The 20,420-nt window shown below is 34.8% G+C and overlaps 1 protein-coding gene across 2 annotated transcripts in view; it reads left to right on the forward strand.

Moving 5' to 3' along the window:
• The window catches only part of LOC149557472 (putative glycosyltransferase), a 138,679-nt gene that overhangs the window by 61,079 nt on the left and 57,180 nt on the right, over window positions 1–20,420 (forward strand). For both annotated transcript variants that reach the window (XM_089832126.1, XM_089832127.1), the window contains exons 5-6: window positions 16,616–16,813; window positions 16,921–17,120. In XM_089832126.1, coding sequence (XP_089688252.1) covers window positions 16,616–16,813; window positions 16,921–17,120 — 398 coding nt within the window. The remainder of the gene's footprint in view (window positions 1–16,615; window positions 16,814–16,920; window positions 17,121–20,420) is intronic.

The following is a 20,420-nucleotide window of genomic DNA, read 5'->3' on the forward strand; positions in this document are numbered from 1 at the left end:
GGTAGCAATGGAACCCCCTTTTTGTATCAGGGCATTTATTCTCTCCTGTTGGGAAATTTCTTCATCAGTTGCTGCAGGTACTTGTCCTTCGTTGTCATTAGGAATCTCATATATGTAATGAATCTTTCCCTTCCCAAGGCAGTGATGACCAGGTCCCCATGGTTCTTTGCATGTGAAACAAAGCTTTTTCCTCCGGATTTCTTGTCGAGAGTCTTCATCAAACTGAGGTTTTTTCTAAATTGGCTCCTTGTCTTTGTCTTTGGGTGGGGACGATGTTGGCATAGCTATGTGAGTTTTGGAGGACGATGCGGCCATGTCACGTACCTTCTTAATAGCCTTGTTGAGTGCGCAAGGGTTGAACCCTTTGATCCAATCTCTCAAAGGCTTTTTCAGCTCATCCATGAATAACACGACTTGACATCTTTCAGAGATGTCTATGACTAATACTAACAACCTTGGGAACTCAGTGATGTAATTGTCTATCGTACCTGTTTGCTTTAGTTAAGCTAGATCTTTGAAGTTTAGTTCAGGATCCTTCCCATTGAAACGGTCAATGAATCTCTTAGTGAATGCAACATAAGATGTTACTTGGTCGTGACCAAGAGTAACCAATCCATGGTACCACCATTCTTGAGCCACTCCTTCTAGATGGAGTGCTGCGAACTTGATTGCTTCTGCTTCGGGCGTTGGGTTGAGTTGGAAATAGGTGTCCGCCTTCAGAACCCATGCTTGTGCAGTGATGGCTCCAAATCCATCAAATGGTGATAAGTTTACCTTTCCGATCTTTCTCCTGAGATCATTAAAATAACCATGATTTCCTCTGCCTGAATATCTCATTCTTAGATCAACATAGTCTCTGTAAGATATATCATCTTCCATATTCATGTTCCTCCAATCTTCCCAAAGTTTTTCTTGCATTTCCTCAAAAGTGGGCTCTCTTTCTTTGCGTGGTGCTTCCATCCTTGGAAGGAAGATGGGTATCGAGGGTTTTGAGAGCAAGAGGGTTGAAAGTTTGTCTTTCCCGAAATAGAATCATTGCTATGCCCATTTTGTTCTCTTGTTGTCTTTCCCTTGGCCAATTTTTGTTGAGTTTCTTGCATAAGCCTTTGGATTTCGTTGATTTGCATTTAGTTTCTGCTTAGCTCTCTTAAAAGATTCATGAGTTTTGTCGTAGGATCCGAATGATCTACCATTCTACCAATAAGGTTATTTCGCCTTCTCCTTCCAGTACAAACTTGCATTCACTTCCATAGGCAGGCAGAATCAAAAGCTTTGATACCACTATGATGTCCTGTTCCCCTATGTTCCCTTTGTGTGAGGATTTGTCCAATTTGCCACTCAGATTTCAGATCGAGGGAGACAAAATTGGAATGGCCGTACAATACAGGGAGGTCCGTACATGTGCCACACCAAGTTGGGAAGGGAAAGACAATACGGTGTATGTTGATGGCCGTACATTGAGCTCCAGATGTTGTACGATATGCAATATGGTGATGGCTGTATGGTGTGTGCCAAGGGAGTGTGGGCCGTACAGTAGAGGGGTATGGAGCTGACCGTACGGTACAAGGACGTATAGTAGGAAGGAGTGGGTCGTACGGTGGCTAGAGTGGGTCATATGGTGGCTGTGGGTGAAGCAGAATGACTGTTGTATGATGGATACAAGGGGATGGCTATACGGTAGGCCCGGATGGTCGTATAGTATTGTGATGGGAAAATGTTCGACGAGTTGTGCTAAGCCACAATGATGGATGGTGTGCGGATCGGAGGGGAATGCTAAGTCCTATAACCAAAAACTTATAGATCCGAATTCATGAAATAAATCCAAACAAGAATAAAGATTTGAACATGAATAACCTACAATTAATATTTGCCAAAAGATGGTGCTCCGATTTGCCAGATTCGAGCGAAGTATTATAGGCGATGGAATAGGGTGAGGGTTGAGTCCCACCGAAACTGGAATAGCCAAATAGGGAAGGTCTTTCACTTCCGAAATGGCGAACAACAAAGAATCCCAACGAGAATTCGTAGTACAAAGAAATAATCTGAAATGCATACCAACAACTACCTACATGTCGTGCTTAAATACCTATCGGTTAAACCATCTAAGGGTGTACAAAGATAGTTGATGGCCACACCTACCTACGAAACAATTAAATAAAAAATGGGTCCGAGATATGTTAAATCAATCGGCCCATTAACAAGGTTTAATTAAATATATTTATTTTATGACAGGGACATTACATATATTATATTATATATATTATACTTATGGTCATTTATATATTATTATATATATTATACATATGGTTATTTATAATTAATATATTAACTAATGATGATTAACTATAGAGGCATGTCTCTTCATGAGACATGTCTTCTCTCATATTTATGAGTCTTCAAATCTGCATTTGGAAGACATCAATTACAATGGTCATGTTAGTACATTTGTAGAAAACGATCTATGTTACTCAACATGGTACCAGAGCTAAACTGCAAATGTAGATATGTAGATCATATACAATTGTGAAAATAAACATATAAGAAAGAAATTAAAAGATGTGTGAAATAATGAGCAATGAAACAAATATCAATCAATATTTCCATGCTGCGAAAAGTCAGAAATTGATAGATATAATACGATGAAATACATTAGCTTTAGTGTTAAAACGTATCTTTGCATCTGCCGATGGAGATTTACTTGGGGAGTGGGTTGGCAGATTGATGTGCAAGGTTGATCATCTCATGGATCAGGCACTCAACACGAGTCCAATTTCCAAGTGAATCATGGGCTCTTCAACAGACATTATTTGATATGCGTGTATAACATAATAACAAAAGTTTCGATAAGTTTGAAGCTGAAAGGTTTCACAGACTGACAAAAGTGAATGGAGAAGAGGATGTATGAAGTAGATACATATAAGTGTTTTGGGAGATTTGTGATCAACAACAACTAAAGGAATTACCCTAAATAAATTTGTGCGTTTTCACATATTATACTGCAGCATGTCCCAAACTGAGATAAAGATCGAAGAAGAAAGAATACGCAGCATATGTCCAAATATGAAGATTAAATGACCAACATTAAAGACTAGTGTAATGGAAGACATATGTAAAATAAAATTACGTAACACTTTAATCAACATTGCCATACAATTAAAATACATTAGTATTAATATATGGACAGTATAGACAAAGACCAAAAGAACCTACCGGACAACATATGAAGTAGATGAAAATAAAAATAATAAGTATGTATGATCAGTTGTATTAAAATGTTTATGAACAATATATTTTCAGTGTTAAGGAAGTCACACGCAAGACAAAGGATCCGTTCAGACAACATCAACGATTAAGGATAGTTTCAGCATTCAAAACTCATATATGATCAAAGACATTGAAACTTAGCTGAAATTATCATCGCATGAGCAGTAGGGGTATCAATACCATCAAATGATGAACATGGATTACAATATTGATTGTAAATAATGAGAAAGATCATTGACAGTATCAATGAAAGAACAAGGATAAGTATTCTAGAAAATATTTATCTGAGTAGAGACATTTATCTAGTAGAAGAAATAAGAAACATCAGTCTCACTGTGAAGGACATCGAGCATGAAGACGACAAATGTAGATTAGATGACCCTATTCTAGCAGAAATACTGAATGTGAACAAAGGAAGATTGATAAGTATGCGCGGTCTAAAATCTTAAAGTATATGTAATTAGGAGCGATGAAGACGACTTTGAGAATATGGACAGGCTTGGTGAGGAAAAGCCAATGAAAGGTTTCATATATATGTATTGCCAACACTAGGCTCGTTCAAAAGGAACAAACGATGGAAAAAATATATATACATTGAGCCTGAGGTAATGCATTAGGGGAGAAATATAGTAGTGTAACGCATAGCCCAATTAGTACACACTAGTTGCTTGTCAAAGTTGTGCGGTCAAAGTGGGGTTACACAGTGGACCGCACTCAATAGGTGACCAAGCACTCATCATGCTCAAATGGTAGACATGTACACAAAAAATACCAAAACCTATTAACCATCGTAGAATAATTGGAATACGAAGCCACTCAAAAGTCTATGCATGAAAGGAGGATGATGTTGTATACAACAACCATGGGAAATTATTTTGAAAACTTACCATGGACCATAATGAAATCTATATTGTAAATTTATCAGTTCATCATATTGTTGCATGGCGAGATCTTAATCAATGCCTTGTGGATGATGGTAAATATTAAAAGATTAGCAGTTTATCAATTCTTACATAGAATGCACATCGGGAGTTTCAATGTGAATAGATTGGAAATCCGATGAGTTCAAAAGTGCTTTATAGACCACATCAACAATAACATGGAGATAAGTATTTGTCTATTTCATTATGAACATGTATTAAGTGAATGTCAATTGAATTGGTTAGGATGTTTATTGGGTATTAATAAGGGAATGATATATTGAAAAAATAGATTATATATATACATATTGAATATATGTATATTGGTTGTCAATAGTGGCATGTTGTGATGGTTAAGTTGTTGCATTGTTATATTTGCCATCAAGGTTCAAATCCCATGGGGATGAGGTCCCCTATTTGTGGCCTCACTGGTTCATAGCTCCAGGTCAAAGCGTTTACCCCTTTTTTTAAAAAAAAAAAAAAAGAATATATGTATATTGGTTAAATATACATTAGATACTTATTTAATTTATAATATAATTATGTGAAATTTCTATTATTAAAAATTACTTTCCAATAATTACTATTATTAGAAATATAAGATAAAGAGTTACTTATGTTATTGTTAGCAATAAGCATGAGTTGAATTACTAATATCCTAACTAATGTAATATTCTTATTAGTATTAAAAGAGCCATATTAGTATTAAAAGAGCCATTTGCCTTGATCTTTTCCTTTGAGAACATGTTCGCAGGAAAAGAGGCAGTTTGACACATCCATCTGGAGGAGTAGATAGAGGATATGATTTAGTCAACTTTTGGTGATCTCGATTATATTGATTCAGAGGGAGTAAACTATGTTGAGATGGATTCTTGAGTGCTCAATAAAATGTAGCAGTCAAGAGGAACAAGAAACAGGAATACATATTATATAGCTACTCACTGCAAACAAATAAAATACCAATTGCCTAATAAAAGATGGCATTGATGCGAATAGTGGGGTTTATAAAACAAGAATAACACATTAGTTTCCTTATATTAAAGCAGTTGGGAAACTTAAGAAGATTGTGAATAGGATTTGAAAAGAAAGCATGCGAATATCAAAGAAGGGCTCACATTACCGAGTAAGAGGTTTGGAAAATGGGCGGTCAACTACAAAGGGTCCGTAACATTGGATAAGGTGCAGATCAGGCATTGCAAACGGTCACACATGATTTTACCACATCAAGATCTTAAGGATTAGTCACCAACCGAGAATTTAATTACATGTGAGGGAGTTTGAGATTCTGAGGGAACCTGACATTTCATTAGAGGCAACCTTGAAAGAGAGGGATCAAATAAAGGAAACATGTATTCCGAAGAGTAAAACATATACGATCTCCTTAAAACCAAGGCAAACCCTACTAAATATCAAAGTGAAAGGTGAGAAATATTCTACAAGGAAACTACAAGGATCATTCATGGAAGCAAAACTTCAATACATTCCTCAAGATACGAATTGCATATAACGAAATTATCGCTTATGAGAACTAAGTATCACTAAATAGATACTATCCCCCAACAATGTTGATGGAATGAGTGGGAATTTTACATTGTAGGGGGAATAATAACCAATGTTTCATTCCCATTGGTTGACAAATTTTTAAACTTTATACAGAGACATCATCTTATTTGATACATATGGACCTTCATTGGAGCAACTTGTATTAAGAATTTTAATGTGCAGATAAGTATTTATTATCCGTGAGTATTATAATTACTTGCTTATTGTAGTCTCTCCTTTGTTTGTAATTCTACACATATTATAAGAGTTATTTGCCTTGATCTTTTCCTTTGTATCTAAAGTTGATCTTGTAGGAAAAGAAGAATGACACATTAGGCAGCTTATGACAATAGCTTAAAAGAAGTTGTGATCAGGCTGGATAAAGTGAGGCTCTTGAAGCAAATATCTTTGGTGATTGAGATTATGATTATCCTTCTACATTAAGAGGGAGTATGACACTTCTTCAAAGGCGACACATGAGCTTAGAAGATTAATACTGAGAGGGAGTCTAGAAATACATGCGTGTGACTGCATGATTTTGATGGGCCTACTCGAGTGCATCATGAGGAAGTATTGACTTATCACTAGAAAATCAGAAGATTTATATCAAATTCAGAGTGAGTCTGACAAGAATCTTTAGGGGAAGAGAGCCTCTAAGGGAGTAACAAGTAGACCTGACTTCCCAAGATCATTGTTCAGAGGTAGAATTTTGAGGTGCAATCCTTTATGAATGATATCTTCTCTATTAGGAGAAGTTCTAAGTGAAATTCCTTGTAATGTATTCCTCTTTGTGAGAGAGAATTGAGGTGAAAGCTTTTGTACCACCCTTTGACTTGGTTCATGGTGGTTACTATTTCACATATGATATGTAATGAAAGGTGACAATCTTTCATTGACATATATAAACAAAAGGTAACCATTGTAAGGTGATGATCTTATAAATGGTAGACTTGTTATCATGACAAACTTCATTAAGTTGTTGTCCTAGAGTGCTGGAAGTCATGATAACGAATGTATCATGATCAAACAGAAGGTAACCATTGTAAGGTGACGATCTTATAAATGGTAGACCTATTATCATGATAACTTTGTTAAGTTGTTGTCCCAAAGTGCCAAAGATCATGATACTTGTCAAGATAGAGACCATGACATTGTGATTTCTTGTTATTTGATAGACTATATTAAATTTTTGTCCCAGAGTGCGGCAAATTAGATAGCTCATCCTTCTAGGATATAACATATTCTTTTGGTAGGCGTCAAGGATTTGATGCTAGTGCACATACCAAAAGAATATACGTATGATGAATATTATATGATTGATATTTCTTGTTGCATCATACTTCGGATTATATTGAAAGATAACATCCCAGTTGATGGATTCATTTTGATATCCTTAAATATGCCATTCTAGGAATATCATATTGAGATGATACCTCTTCATATACTGAAGAGTGTAATGTGTTCTATATCAATCCTCCCTAACTAAGAGGGAGTGTTAAGTTTGTAGTTGCAGTTAGATTGATTCGATCATGAGATACATTGTTGATGGTAAATCATCATTAGATAAATATTCTTATATATATATAAAATATTATATTTAATAACATATATTAAATATATGGTTATATATATATATATATATATATATATATATATATATATATATATATATATATATATATAAACTAATGATGATTAACTATAGAGACATGTCTCCTCTCATAATTATGAGTCTTCAAATTTGCATTTGGAAGACATCAATTACAATGGTCATGTTAGTACATTTGCAGAAAACAATCTATGTTACTCAACAAAACACTTGTGTAGACATTGCACATTGCAAACCCGAGTAGAAATATGTGGCTAGACATTGCAATTTGCAAACTAGAGCAGAGAGATCTGAGATGCATATTTTGAAACCACATCGCATAAAGAAACGAAACAAGTTGAAAGAAGACAAAACATGATATAAAATTAAGTTAAAAACTAGTGTCGCAAAGCAAAAGAACACCCACAAAATAGCAGAAACGACTCATGAAGAAGCAATGCCGACCCACAAACAAGCAACAATTGTCCAAAAAACCTTTGAGTGCAGTTTGTAGAAGAAAAGACATGTTTAAATAATGACAAAAACCCTAGACAGCTTTAGGCACGAGGTTTTGCAAAAAATGGCCTGCAAAAACATGAGTCTTAGAACAAAGCAAAAATGACCGAATGATAGAAAACATCCAACCTTTGGGCTTTTTTAGACCCCAAAATAGGAATTTTGAATTATGGCTAGACACCCATGAAATTGAAAAATATCCCGCTCTGATACCCTGTGAAACAAAATGAGACGGGTAATTGCATGATTATTATTGAGAAATGAAGAATAATTGATATGTTATTACATTAACAAAGTTTCTAAAAGAAACTACCAACTAATTGAAAACAAGAAAATAGAAACATTGAACTACATTGAACAGATAGAATCTGATCTAATAGAATACAATATTGACCATTAATTATATTATTCTAACAATAACAAACTTTGCCAAGAAAAGTACAATGCTCCCAGACCGTCTAAGCTACATTTAGAAAGTACCATGAAACACACCTTGATTTCTTGATTTCATTGCCATCACTGAAATTCCATTACGGAAAGGGTGACTCTCTTTAAGAAAGTTGAAGTTCCAAAAGATACTGAAAAGGCCAGAAAAAGAGGACAATGCATAAAATATTTGGAAATATATAGATGCCAAAATTAGCAATTTACTATTGGAAATGGGTGAAATTACTGTTGATAAAGACTGTAAAATCTCCTACAATGATATGAACTCAAGAATCTGCTATTGTTGATTTGTAATGAAGGAGAAATATGCATAAACTAGTCAGTAATATTGTTGCAATCCAAAACAACATGTATTTAGGTGGATTAGTAGGTGATACAACCCAATAAGGATCTGCATGATATGCCTGGGAGGGTAAATCACCCCCTGTTAGATCTGTTACAGGCAACATCCACATGGACAATGATTTGAGTAAGGTGTGACTGGCCAAAACTCATATAATGTCAATTCACAATCCATCTTCACTATTAAAACATAAAATCCCTGCAAATTGTGTGGCTTATTTAGAATAGTATGACTTGCAATTTGTTGAATATATGTATCTGGATTAGAGATATAGTAGCAGCTATGACTTTTCATGATGAATCATGAGACAACCACCTAAACTGGATATATACAACTAATGTTTGTAGGAAGATTATAAACTGCCTATTCTATTCTTGAGAAGCGAAATTGTTTAAATGAGCAAGACGACCTTTTTTTGAAAACATTTCTCCCTTATATAACTCTAGAGGAAATAAAATCATATTATCTGATTATTACATTTATTCCCTGAAAGTTATGAAAAATATGATAAAATGTTCATTTTTTGCTCCTTGTTTCTAGCAACTCTTCAATTTAATCACCTAAAAACATTTCTCAATGATTAAGTATAAGTAGCAATTTAATTTATAACTAAAATCATTTTTGAAAATTGAATGTAATAATTTAGATGAACACCCCCATTGCCTAACTTTTCTACGCATAGGCCAAACAAGTGGGGGATGGTGGGCATCCCTATTTGACTTCAATGTTGTTATTAAAACATTTTGATAATCTACTATTTGTTCTATTTTTTGTTTGAGTCTAATCATAAGGCTTGTGGATTGCTTCTCTATATTTTTCTGGTATTCGTATCTTTCTCTCTACCCCAAAGTTTACTTCTAGGCATTGTGTCAAATACCTTTTTGAAACCAACAAAATAGGAAGCAACTTCTTCACCATGTTTTCCCAAATTTTTTCAATCAAATGTCCGAGTGTGATGCAGTGTTCAATTGTAGAGTGGTTTGGATTGAAACACTCTTACCTTCCTTTTCTGCGTTGAGACTAATCTATATTCCACCATATTTTGGAAGAATTTTCCAAAAAGGGTATTAATCATTATAGTATGATAGTTCTCTGGACTGTTGAAAAATCTTTTTTTGAGGAGAGGGATGACAACATTAGTCCATTTTTTTGGGGAAACCATATTGAATGACCTTGTGTAATGTCCTTTTGATGTATAGTGCTAGAACTCCCAAGCCCTTTTAAGAATTCAGCTTGTCATTGATTTTATGGTTTGAGCTTTGCTCACAATCAAAATTTTAATTTCTTCCTTTATATCTTTTGTGGAGAAAATTTGACCCAGTGTTAATTATTGGGGATAGGTCTTTATTTTGGTCTTTTTCATACAACCTTTTTTAATAATCTATCCATATGATGTTTGTGATATTATTTGCAACAATTTTTCTAGTTTTTGGCATTTTTGTCCAGAAATCACTTGGATTCTGCTTCTTTGGAGAAATCAATTCCTTCTCTTTTTCATGTTTTCTTCTTTATTAAACACACTAATATAATTAACTAACTTTTATAAAAATGCCCAACTTTGAGAAACATACAAGTCCATGAGGGCTTTGTGTAGAGTCTCTCGACATACATTGTCCTCAAGACCAAGTTGAATGTTGATGGAATTCATCTCTGGTCCCATGGCCTCCCCTCTAGATGACAATGCTCATTCTTGAGTTAAAAGACCTACCATAAACAAAGTGTTTGATGATCTCCTGTAATGATCCTTACTTTGTGTGACCTTTCTGAATTGTTTTCTTGTATGAAATTCAGTGATAATCCCCTTAATGTTCTCTTGGATTGAGAATTATAAATTGTGCATTTCGAAAGGTTATGTCCTTTAGATTTTTAAAAGACATTTTATTTTATATTATTTTGTTATATGAGAATATTAATATTATGTTATATATTTTAATATTTATTAATTGATAATATATTTGATATGAAATATATTATATATTTTTATAGTATAGTTAATTTAATAATAGTAAATTATATTATATTTTATTGTTGTTTAATATTTATAGATTAATATTAATTATTATGATTACCTTGATTTATATCAAGATTATTAATAATGTTAAATATCGTTTTTATTGTACACACTAATCGAGGCTCATGACAAGTTTAGGGCTTATTACATCTCCTCCCATCAGACTCCCAATCTTCTTCTTGTGTTGTTCCATGTCCATTGCCTCGTCGCATCTATCATTGTTAAATTGAGGTAAGAAATATTAAGTGTGAATGAATTGAGTGGAGAATATATAGAACATAAAAATGATGGCAAGCGACAAGGAAATGAGGGTCTATTGAACTGAAATAATAAGTGCAGGTTGGGGGGTAATACAATATGGCATGCAAGAATTCATAATCAGAATTTATCGTCAGATTGGCACATGGGTGCTCGGGCATGGAAACTTCATTTCTATGATCGGACTAGTAGAGTAGGAATGTATGTATATGTTGACATGATAAGTAGGCGTATTGCAAAAGGAGGAAGCATATTTTTTTTGGCTTCAACTCATTATTTATTGGAAACTGTAGACAACTGGAGGAGTATTTTATTGCAAAAATGGAGGATGAATAATTTGTTCTAGTACCAATGTAGGGCTGTAAATGAAATCCAATGGAAAGATTGACAAAATGAAATGGATAGAAAATAAGGCAACAATAAAGTATTCAATGAAACTTGTTCTCTATGGATCCCCGTCATAAATAAAATAAAACGATAATATTTGTATTTGGGGTTCTGATTCATTCATGTCTATCTCGGGCCCATCTTTATTTTTTGATCATAGGTGTTTGTTGTTGCATGGGCACTTGTTGTGTGCCTCAGGAGCTTTCCTCCAATTGGGTATTTATGACTAACAAGTAGGATGTGTTTGGTATGCGATTTGGATTATGTTTATGTTTATTGTGTTGCGAATTCCAGTTGGAGTTCTGCTATGTCAACCATTTTGGAAGTGAAAGACCTTCCCTACTTGGCCTTTTGCATTTTTGGTGGGTTCACAGATTTCATCCTATTTTGCTTGTAATTTGCATGGTATACTTTGCTTCGGACATGGTGTATTTGGAGCACCACCTTTGTTTGAATCAATCTCTCTGGCATCATTAAGTTTCAGCGTCTTATTCATATTCTTGTCATCTAGAGATCCATTAATTATAGTGTATTCAGATACATTCATTTGGCACTAGCGAATATAAACACTCAAAAGACTAATTCCTTCGACAACCATTCCATACATAGTATGGGGGCCTTCCTTGGCCGTACAACCTGCCCCTCGCTTCCTCACTATATGACATCTATTCACTTGCCTGCATCCACCATACGAAAATATCCTGCAAGCCATTCCATGTGCCCATCTCCCCAACACTATATGCACTTTCTCCTTCTCACGCCATTCCCCATTGCACGTTGTACGGTCTGTAACTATACAACCTACTTAGATCCCTCCCTCCATCCACCATATAGATTCACCCCCTTTCGCTAGTTCTCCCAGGCTGTACGACCTTTGAAACATTTGTATGGCCATTCTAAGCTTCTCACCGGCGACCAACAAACACAATACAACCATTACATATCTGCTTGGGTAAAAATTTAGATTTTGAAAAATTAAACTTAGAGACCAAAGTTGTAGTCATCTAGGAACAAGAACATTACAATGGTACCAGAGCCAGTGATTCTGCCAGCCTGTGGAAGTGAATGCAAGTTTATACCCGGAGAAGAAAGCAAGATCACTCTATTGGTAGAATATCCACAAGATCCTACCACAGAAGTCATGAATCTTTTAAGAGAGCTCACCAAAAACCAAGTCCAGATCAAGGAAATCCAAAGGCTTATTTAGGAAACATTACAAAAATTGGCCGACGGAAAAGCAATTAGAGAACAAAATGGGCATATCAACAACTCTGTTATGGGAAGGATAAACCCTCAATCTCGCTCCCGACCTTCGATACTAATTTTTACTCCAAGGATGGAAGGACTGTGCAGAGAACGAGAGCCCACCTTCTAGGAAATGCAAGAACAACTTTGAGAAGATTGGAGGAACACGAATATGGAAGGCCATATATCCTACAAAGATTATGGCAATTTGAGAGTGGGGTACTTAGGTAGGGAAATTGTGATTATTTTAATGATGACCTTAGGAGGAAGATGAACAAAGTGATCTTATCACCATTTGATGGATATGGATCAATCTTAGCACAAGCTTGGGTGTTGAAGGTATATTTTAAGCTCAATTCAATGCCTGAAGAAGCAATCAAATTTGTTGCTCTTCATCTAGGAGTTGCACACAAATGGTGACATCATAATTTGGTTACTCTTGGTCATGATCAAATAACCTCTTATGTTGAATTTATAGAAAGACTCATAGGCCTCTTTGACGGAAAGGATCCTGAACTGAACTTCAAAGAATTGGCATAGTTGAAATAAATTGGCCTAGTCGATGACTACATCATAGAATTGTAAAGACTCTCCATGCTGGTCACAGACATCTTAGAGAGACGACAAATTATGTTATTCATGGATGGACTGAGGAAACCCTTGAGGAGTTGGGTTAAAGGTTTCAACTTTGGCACTCTCATCGAGGTCATAGAACAGGTGCGTGACATGACTACATCGTCTACCCTCTCCACCACCTCTACCCAAAAGGACAAAGACAAGGAGATGGCTTCGAAAAAATCTTTGACTGATGAGGACTCAGGTGTGGAGCTTCAAAGGAAGAAAATTCGCTTCACTTGCAAGGAGCCCTGGGGATCATCCCATTGTTGTCTTCACAAGGGAAAGATTCAGTACATTGATGTGTTACTTGACAATGGAGAAGAAAATTTAGTTTCCTAAGGGCAAGGTGATGAAACTACTGAAGCAGAGAGAATCGCCCCACTCATACAAAATGGGGGTTCCATAGCTACCCTCACTATGATGACTGAAAGTAGTATATTTAGGGTTTGTGGCACCCTTCACAAAAAATGTGTCACAACCATGATTGATAGTGGCGCCACACTCAATTTCATCATTTCATCATTGTTCGCTAATAAGGCTTTACACGCGATAGAGCATGGAGGATTTGAGGTTAAGGGGGTGGGAGAAACTTTTGTCACGAACCCTAATGATGTATACACAAGTTTTGATTTGAATCATTACTAAAATTGATTTGTTGTTACTAATTATTATTGATATTGACTAAGAAGGAAGAATAATAAAATACTAAATATGATTAATAATAAATATAACTATTAAGATCCAAATTATTATATAACAAAAAAAATACTATTCAACATAAGAGATCTCTATTATAATTAAAGAAAACTAAATATCACTGAAACAGTATAAGTTTCTAACTAATAACAATAATTAAACTAATCTAAATATAATGCTCATATATATACTTGATGGGATGCGACCCTCTCTATGAGTCACGTCAACCTACTTAAGGGAAGACCTACATAATGATCGGGAATAGGATAGGGAGTCATAGGAGTGATATAGACAAACATTGGTTGCACTGGGAAAACATTAGAAGCGGATATCGAAGGAGTGATGCAAGAATTGCTAATCACACAGCCAAACACCTAAGATAGGAAGTTGTCACACATGCATAAGGAATCATCACTTGCAGCGCCAATACGAGGTGGGTAGAGGACGTCAAGTTGGTTGAATGAGAAGATAGGTCATTTTGCGTGGACTTGGTGAGACAAGCACTAATAGCCTTTGGTCATAACACATAAGATGGATAGCCTGACAATTAAAGTTAATGCGTTTTGAGGATTCTCGTGCATACTGAGTATCCCAAATCATGGGATATAATTGAATGCGACTCATGGCATCCGAACCCCATTATATATATATATATATATATATATATATATATATATATATATATATATATATATATATATATATATATATATATATATAACTTAAATCATATTAATATGTCAATAGAAGTATATATCTTAGAATTAAGAAACATGATATAAGTGATGGGAATATCCTATGCAGGGTCCTATATTAAGAATGTATATATATATATATATATATGTATGTATGTATATGTATATATGTATATATGTGTATATATATATATATACACATATATACATATATATATATATATACACATATATACATATATATACACATATATACATATATACATATACATATACATATATATATATATATATATATATATATAATGTATTATATGAAGTAAATATGAATGTATACAACTTGTAATGCAAGGGAGTTAGAATGGTTTGACCAATTCCTTTATTTCACTCACTATATTCCTAGGAGTTGATAGATGGTGTTGTAAGGAGAGGCGAAGTAATACTAGAGGGTATATTGGTGTCAAGTGCCCGATGACAAGTAAATCCATGGTCTCCTAGGATAGGTATAGGAGGGGAAATAAGCTAGGATACCGATTCGTCTGGAAATGCAGAGGCTTCCGCATCGGATGCGGACGGATGCGAGATGCTTTTGGAAGCCTTGTGGATGCTGGCCGGAAGCCCCCTGTAGGCTCCCGGATGCGTTTGGAAGCCAGTATCCAGCTTCCAGACGCATCCGGGAGCCTGCGGGTGGCTTCCGGCCAGCATCCACAGAGCTTCCAGAAGCATCCGGGAGCATCCACGGGCCCAGCTGCATGAAAAGTGTAAAACTCATTCATGTTATTTATCTTTCCAGCATTCATGTTATTTACATGCTGCTTATCTTTGTTATATATATACATATATGTTTTTTTTAAATGCCAAACTTTGATATTGCTAGTGCCTAGAATATTTGATTATTAAACAGTATGTAGATACAACTTTGTTTATGATGTATGATTCTTAATATTTGCTGCTAATCAAAATCTTTGACCAAAAGTATTCACGCAGACTGTATGTCTTTACTGGGTCTTCAATACTAAATACTCATCTCAGTTGTTATATATTAATATATATAGACATATATTAGTATATTTGATATTTCTTGCATTTCTTTGCATATATATATATATACACACGTTTCCTCCCGCATCCGCATCCAAAAAAAATAAAAATCCCCGCATCCCGTATCCACTTCCGGAATCCGCTTCGGAATCCGCATCCGAATCGGTAACTTAGGAAATAAGGAATCAAGGATGAAACTTGTTGATTGCAAGAATTTTATATATATATATATATATATATATATATATATATATATATATATATATATATATATATATATATATATATATATATATATATATATATATATATATATATCATTACTTAAAATTTATTAAATTATTTGTATAAAAATGGATGTTAAACTTTGATTATTGATAACCTTCGACTAGGGGTCAATACAACTTTGTTACCCTTTACTCACATGATTCCAAGGTTTGAACAATCCATTGTCAAAGCTCTACTTTTCAAGTAGGTCTTGAAATAGTTTAGAATGTTATATAAATTTACAATAAGAAAACATGGATGGAAAGAAAACTTCATCTTTCAACATTTTGTTGACAAGAACACAAACTATTTCGAGTAGCATGCCCTTAAACTGGAATGACTGTTTCTATTTACAGGTCTCATTTAGTGAAGAAATGTTAAGTTACTAATGAGTGCTTGAGGAGGAACGAACTATATAATATTGCCTGAACAAATTTCCAATAATGATTATTACCAATATTTTCAACCTTATTATATGCCTTGATGCCTATGTACTTTTCCCATTGATCTTATTAGTCTCCAACATTGTGATACTTCTCATCTATTATTATATATGTACATTTAGTTTCCCATCTTGCAGATGAACTTTTTTGCGTGAGTTGCAAAATAATATGTTGAGTTGAGAAATTTTAATATTAGACACATGTTTGCAATGATGCAAATTTTTTGTTAATATATTATGTGTGGATTGCATCTGTTTGCCATTTTCTCGTATGCTTGATCTACACAGCTTTTTTTGCCTTTGGACTGTATCAGTGATCATAGTCTCTACTACAGGTCTTATTTACAGATTTGGCCAATGATTGGGTTGCAAGACATAAGTGGACCTTGGAGAAACTAGCAGAAAGATATGGAGAAGTTGAATTTCGTATTTCTCAAAGCAATGCAAAAAAGATTACAATGAAATTAAAGGACTATGAGTTGTATGTGAAACAACAACATGACGAAGACCCTCTTTACATATTTGATCCTAAGGCAAGTTTGTCAAATTCTGAATATATTAAACTGTTCATCCCTTGAAAGTTTACTTTTAAATTCTAGTTATACCATATGCACATTCCTCTTATATTTCTTTTATCTAGTTTGGAGAAGCTGCACCAGATTTATTGAAAGAATATAATGTGCCACATTTGTTTCAAGAAGACCTATTTGGTATCTTGGATAAGCATCAAAGACCACCTTTTAGATGGTTAGTCCTTGGTCCTGCACGCAGTGGTGCATCATGGCATGTAGATCCAGCACTCACAAGTGCTTGGAACACTCTCCTGCAAGGGCGCAAGAGGTAAAGGCTGAATCTGTTGTCATTTGCATCATGACATTTGTATGCAAATATGCAATTTATTTCAAAAAGGTCATTTTGATACTTCACAAAAGCTGATAGTTTTTCTGTTTCATTGTATTGTTCTTTTGATGGTTTCGTTGAGATGCTTGAAGTACTTCCTTCAATTTTCATTTTAGTTGTTCTTGAGTTTTTTTTATTTTAGATGCCCATCAACATTTGTGACATATGGTGGAAAGAAAGAAATAATATTAATGACCACAAATGACCATGGTAGGTCAATGGGACTTGAAATTACAATAAGTTATAATAGCAAGAGGAGTTCAAACCCAAAAATCTATGTTGTAGAGCTGCTGATGTGAAAATGTGAATGTACTGGAAATTTAGAGATGTCATTCCAGATCACAGCATGTTGCCAGCTAGCTCAGGCAGAGTTTGTCATTAGACTAGTGTAATAGGGTTGCTCTAGACATTGGCCTACTTGTTCCACGGTTATGCATGTTTTGGGATGGTATGGCCATCTTAGAATCTCTGTTGGCAGATGAGGCACATTTTGGGTTTCATTCAGCTCATTAGGGGTCTTGAAAATGCAGTCATGTTTTCGGGTTGAAATGAATGGATATATGGAAACACAAATTGGATGTTATTGCATGTTTAGACAACCCTAAAAAATAGTGCAATTTCAGAAAAAACTGGCACCTATTTTCAAGGTCAGATGCAAAAGTTTTGTCCTCTAGAAGGTGCAAGCAAAAATGGTTGAATCAGAAGTTTTTGATTGGCATTTGGAATTCACCCCTGGAAACCTTCATATGCTCTAGTAATTAGTAAAGGTATAGTCGAACTTGTATACGGGTTGAGAGTTTGTCCTTGGAAAATGAGGAGTTTAGACTCTTCTGAGCATATTGTTGTTAATTTTTGGCATCATTCTTTTGTCAGTTGGCATTGGAATCAAGAGAGAGTCTGTTACACCTTCATGCCTGGGAGAGACACATAATTTGGCAATGTTAAAGCCAGTTTTTAGGAGACAATCAATTGATGGTGTGTAGAGCCATTTTGGGACATTGCAAGTATATGTTGCAAGTCTGATTTATACTTTCCATAGTTTGATGGATGCAATCCTTTCTTAAGTTTGTAGCATTGGTTACTGAAGAGTCCCATAGATGCCAAGGCATTGTGCAGGTGTAGCGAGCTGGTAGTAAGCCCATGTAGTGTTCTTCTAAAGCCAAAAAAGGCAGTGAATACATGTATTAAAGTTGAAAATTAGCAGCCTGAGGAGTTACATTTAATCTTCCTGGAGTTTTCCACCCAGCTGAGGGTTTCTTCAGTAGTAATATGTTGTTACAAATTTGTGTGTTTAACTTCTCTAATTGTTAGCTTTTAGATCTCTGTTATCCCTGGTTGTACACTCTTTTGAGCATTGCAAAACTTTAGATGGTATGAATGTTTGGTAGGGAGGAATGGTCTGAATACTGGACTCTGTATATTGATGATTGTGTGTGTGGAGTATCCATCCCAATTTATAGATCAGGCCCAACCAACCTTGCCTAGTTTGAGAGAAAGAGAATGAAGTTACCGTGGTATTTCTTGTGGAGGGGACTGTGGCCTCATTGATTTATCACCTTATATGTGGGCAATTAAAACATCTTAATGAATGGTTAGTAGCATAGTGCCTCCAATGGCTAAAAATAGGTTGTAAGGAGGTAATAAATCTGGCAGCTGAGAAACCAGGAAGAGGTTTTTCTGGTAATATTTAAGTTTTGGGTAGCAATTCTGCAGTGAAACAATTCTTGAGATAATTGTTGGTGGGGTTTCTGACACATATGATATGGGTATAGTGAATGAAGACTTTCACTGGAGAAAATGATAAAAAGCTGGATTTATAAAAGAAATAATGAAACACGGTAAAAAAATGTGCCATTGGTTGTCTCCCTTCAACAAAGTGAAATCGATATTTTCAAGATTATAAACAGTTGGGCTTTTTCATATATATCTGTGCTCAGAATGTTGCCATATTATTGTTTATCTTCCTTGCCTGTATGAAAGCTGCACAAATATCATAATTATGCCACAATGCAATCAATTAGTGATTGTCACAGAATCCTGGTACATAACTTGGATGTACAAAACTAACATATCCAAAAGAAAATGACTTGATTGAATGCTAAATTTTGTCTCCGTAATTGCAATAGGGCAATGCTGCTGCATGTTCAAACAGACTGCAATGCACCTGCTGAATGGTTGTTTCAAGGTTCCCTTGTACACTATTTTCTTTTGCCACAATATCTGTGTTTGAGCATGAGTTAAAGGGACCATTGCTTTAAACACATTTTTTGGTTGTTTCTGAGCCTTTTTGGTTCATTAGGTGTGGGTTTAGGCTTCAAAAATATGAGTATTGTGTATATACGTACATTCATAGTGGAGCTGTTTTTAGGACTGCCCCCCAATCTCATATTTTATCACGTTTTCATAACCATGACCTTTTTATCTTCTTGTTTTTTGTCACGTTGAACATACAATATGGTTACCTATTATTTTTATTGACTAAGTGATATTGGTCTTGTATACCTTCAAAAGTCAAGTATCTGGGGGTCCAGAGACAAACTATCCATATATTGCTATAGCACAGCTACATGAATCCATGACAAATATTTGGAATTTCAGCATTGAATTCATTCTACATGCAATGCAGGCATAGAATATGAAGGCTGAACGTTGTAATATTCTTACCAGGAATTTTTAACCACAACTTGCAATTTCATGTTTTCTGCTATGCAGGCATTTCATCGAACAGTTTGCTTATTGCAGAACTGAAGGAATATTTTAATGTTGTTTGATGATAAATCATAAAACTGATATCTCAATTTCAAATGCATGAAAACATGTTTTCCCTTAATCAAATAACTCAAAATTTTATATGTCAAATATTTTCTGATAAATATAAGCTGCTGTAGCAAACTGTTAAATATAGTAATAACATACAGAGGTTATAACATGACATCAATAAATTTTAGATAATGAATTGCTGACCTTGAATTTATTCAATCGGCAACTACTAATATTTCAAACTCAACCTCAAAGCTGTACGATGCCCTGATTTGGTACCGCGGCTCCATTATTTGCTAAAGCAGTGTAATGTCCCTGCTACTAGAGTTAGCTTGGGATGAGTAATACCTGCAAAAAATGTTAGAATTAAACAATATCAAGTTTATTGATAATATTCTAGGTGAAAATGCTACCCCAATTCTAACCCCAAACCTTAAGAACGTCTCTAGATCGGGTTTTGTAACCCGTAGTTAGTCCATT

This window comes from Cupressus sempervirens, chromosome 5 (genome assembly GCF_028749045.1).
Source record: "Cupressus sempervirens isolate cs-2001-9-10 chromosome 5, ASM2874904v1, whole genome shotgun sequence".
Lineage (NCBI taxonomy): Eukaryota > Viridiplantae > Streptophyta > Pinopsida > Cupressales > Cupressaceae > Cupressus > Cupressus sempervirens.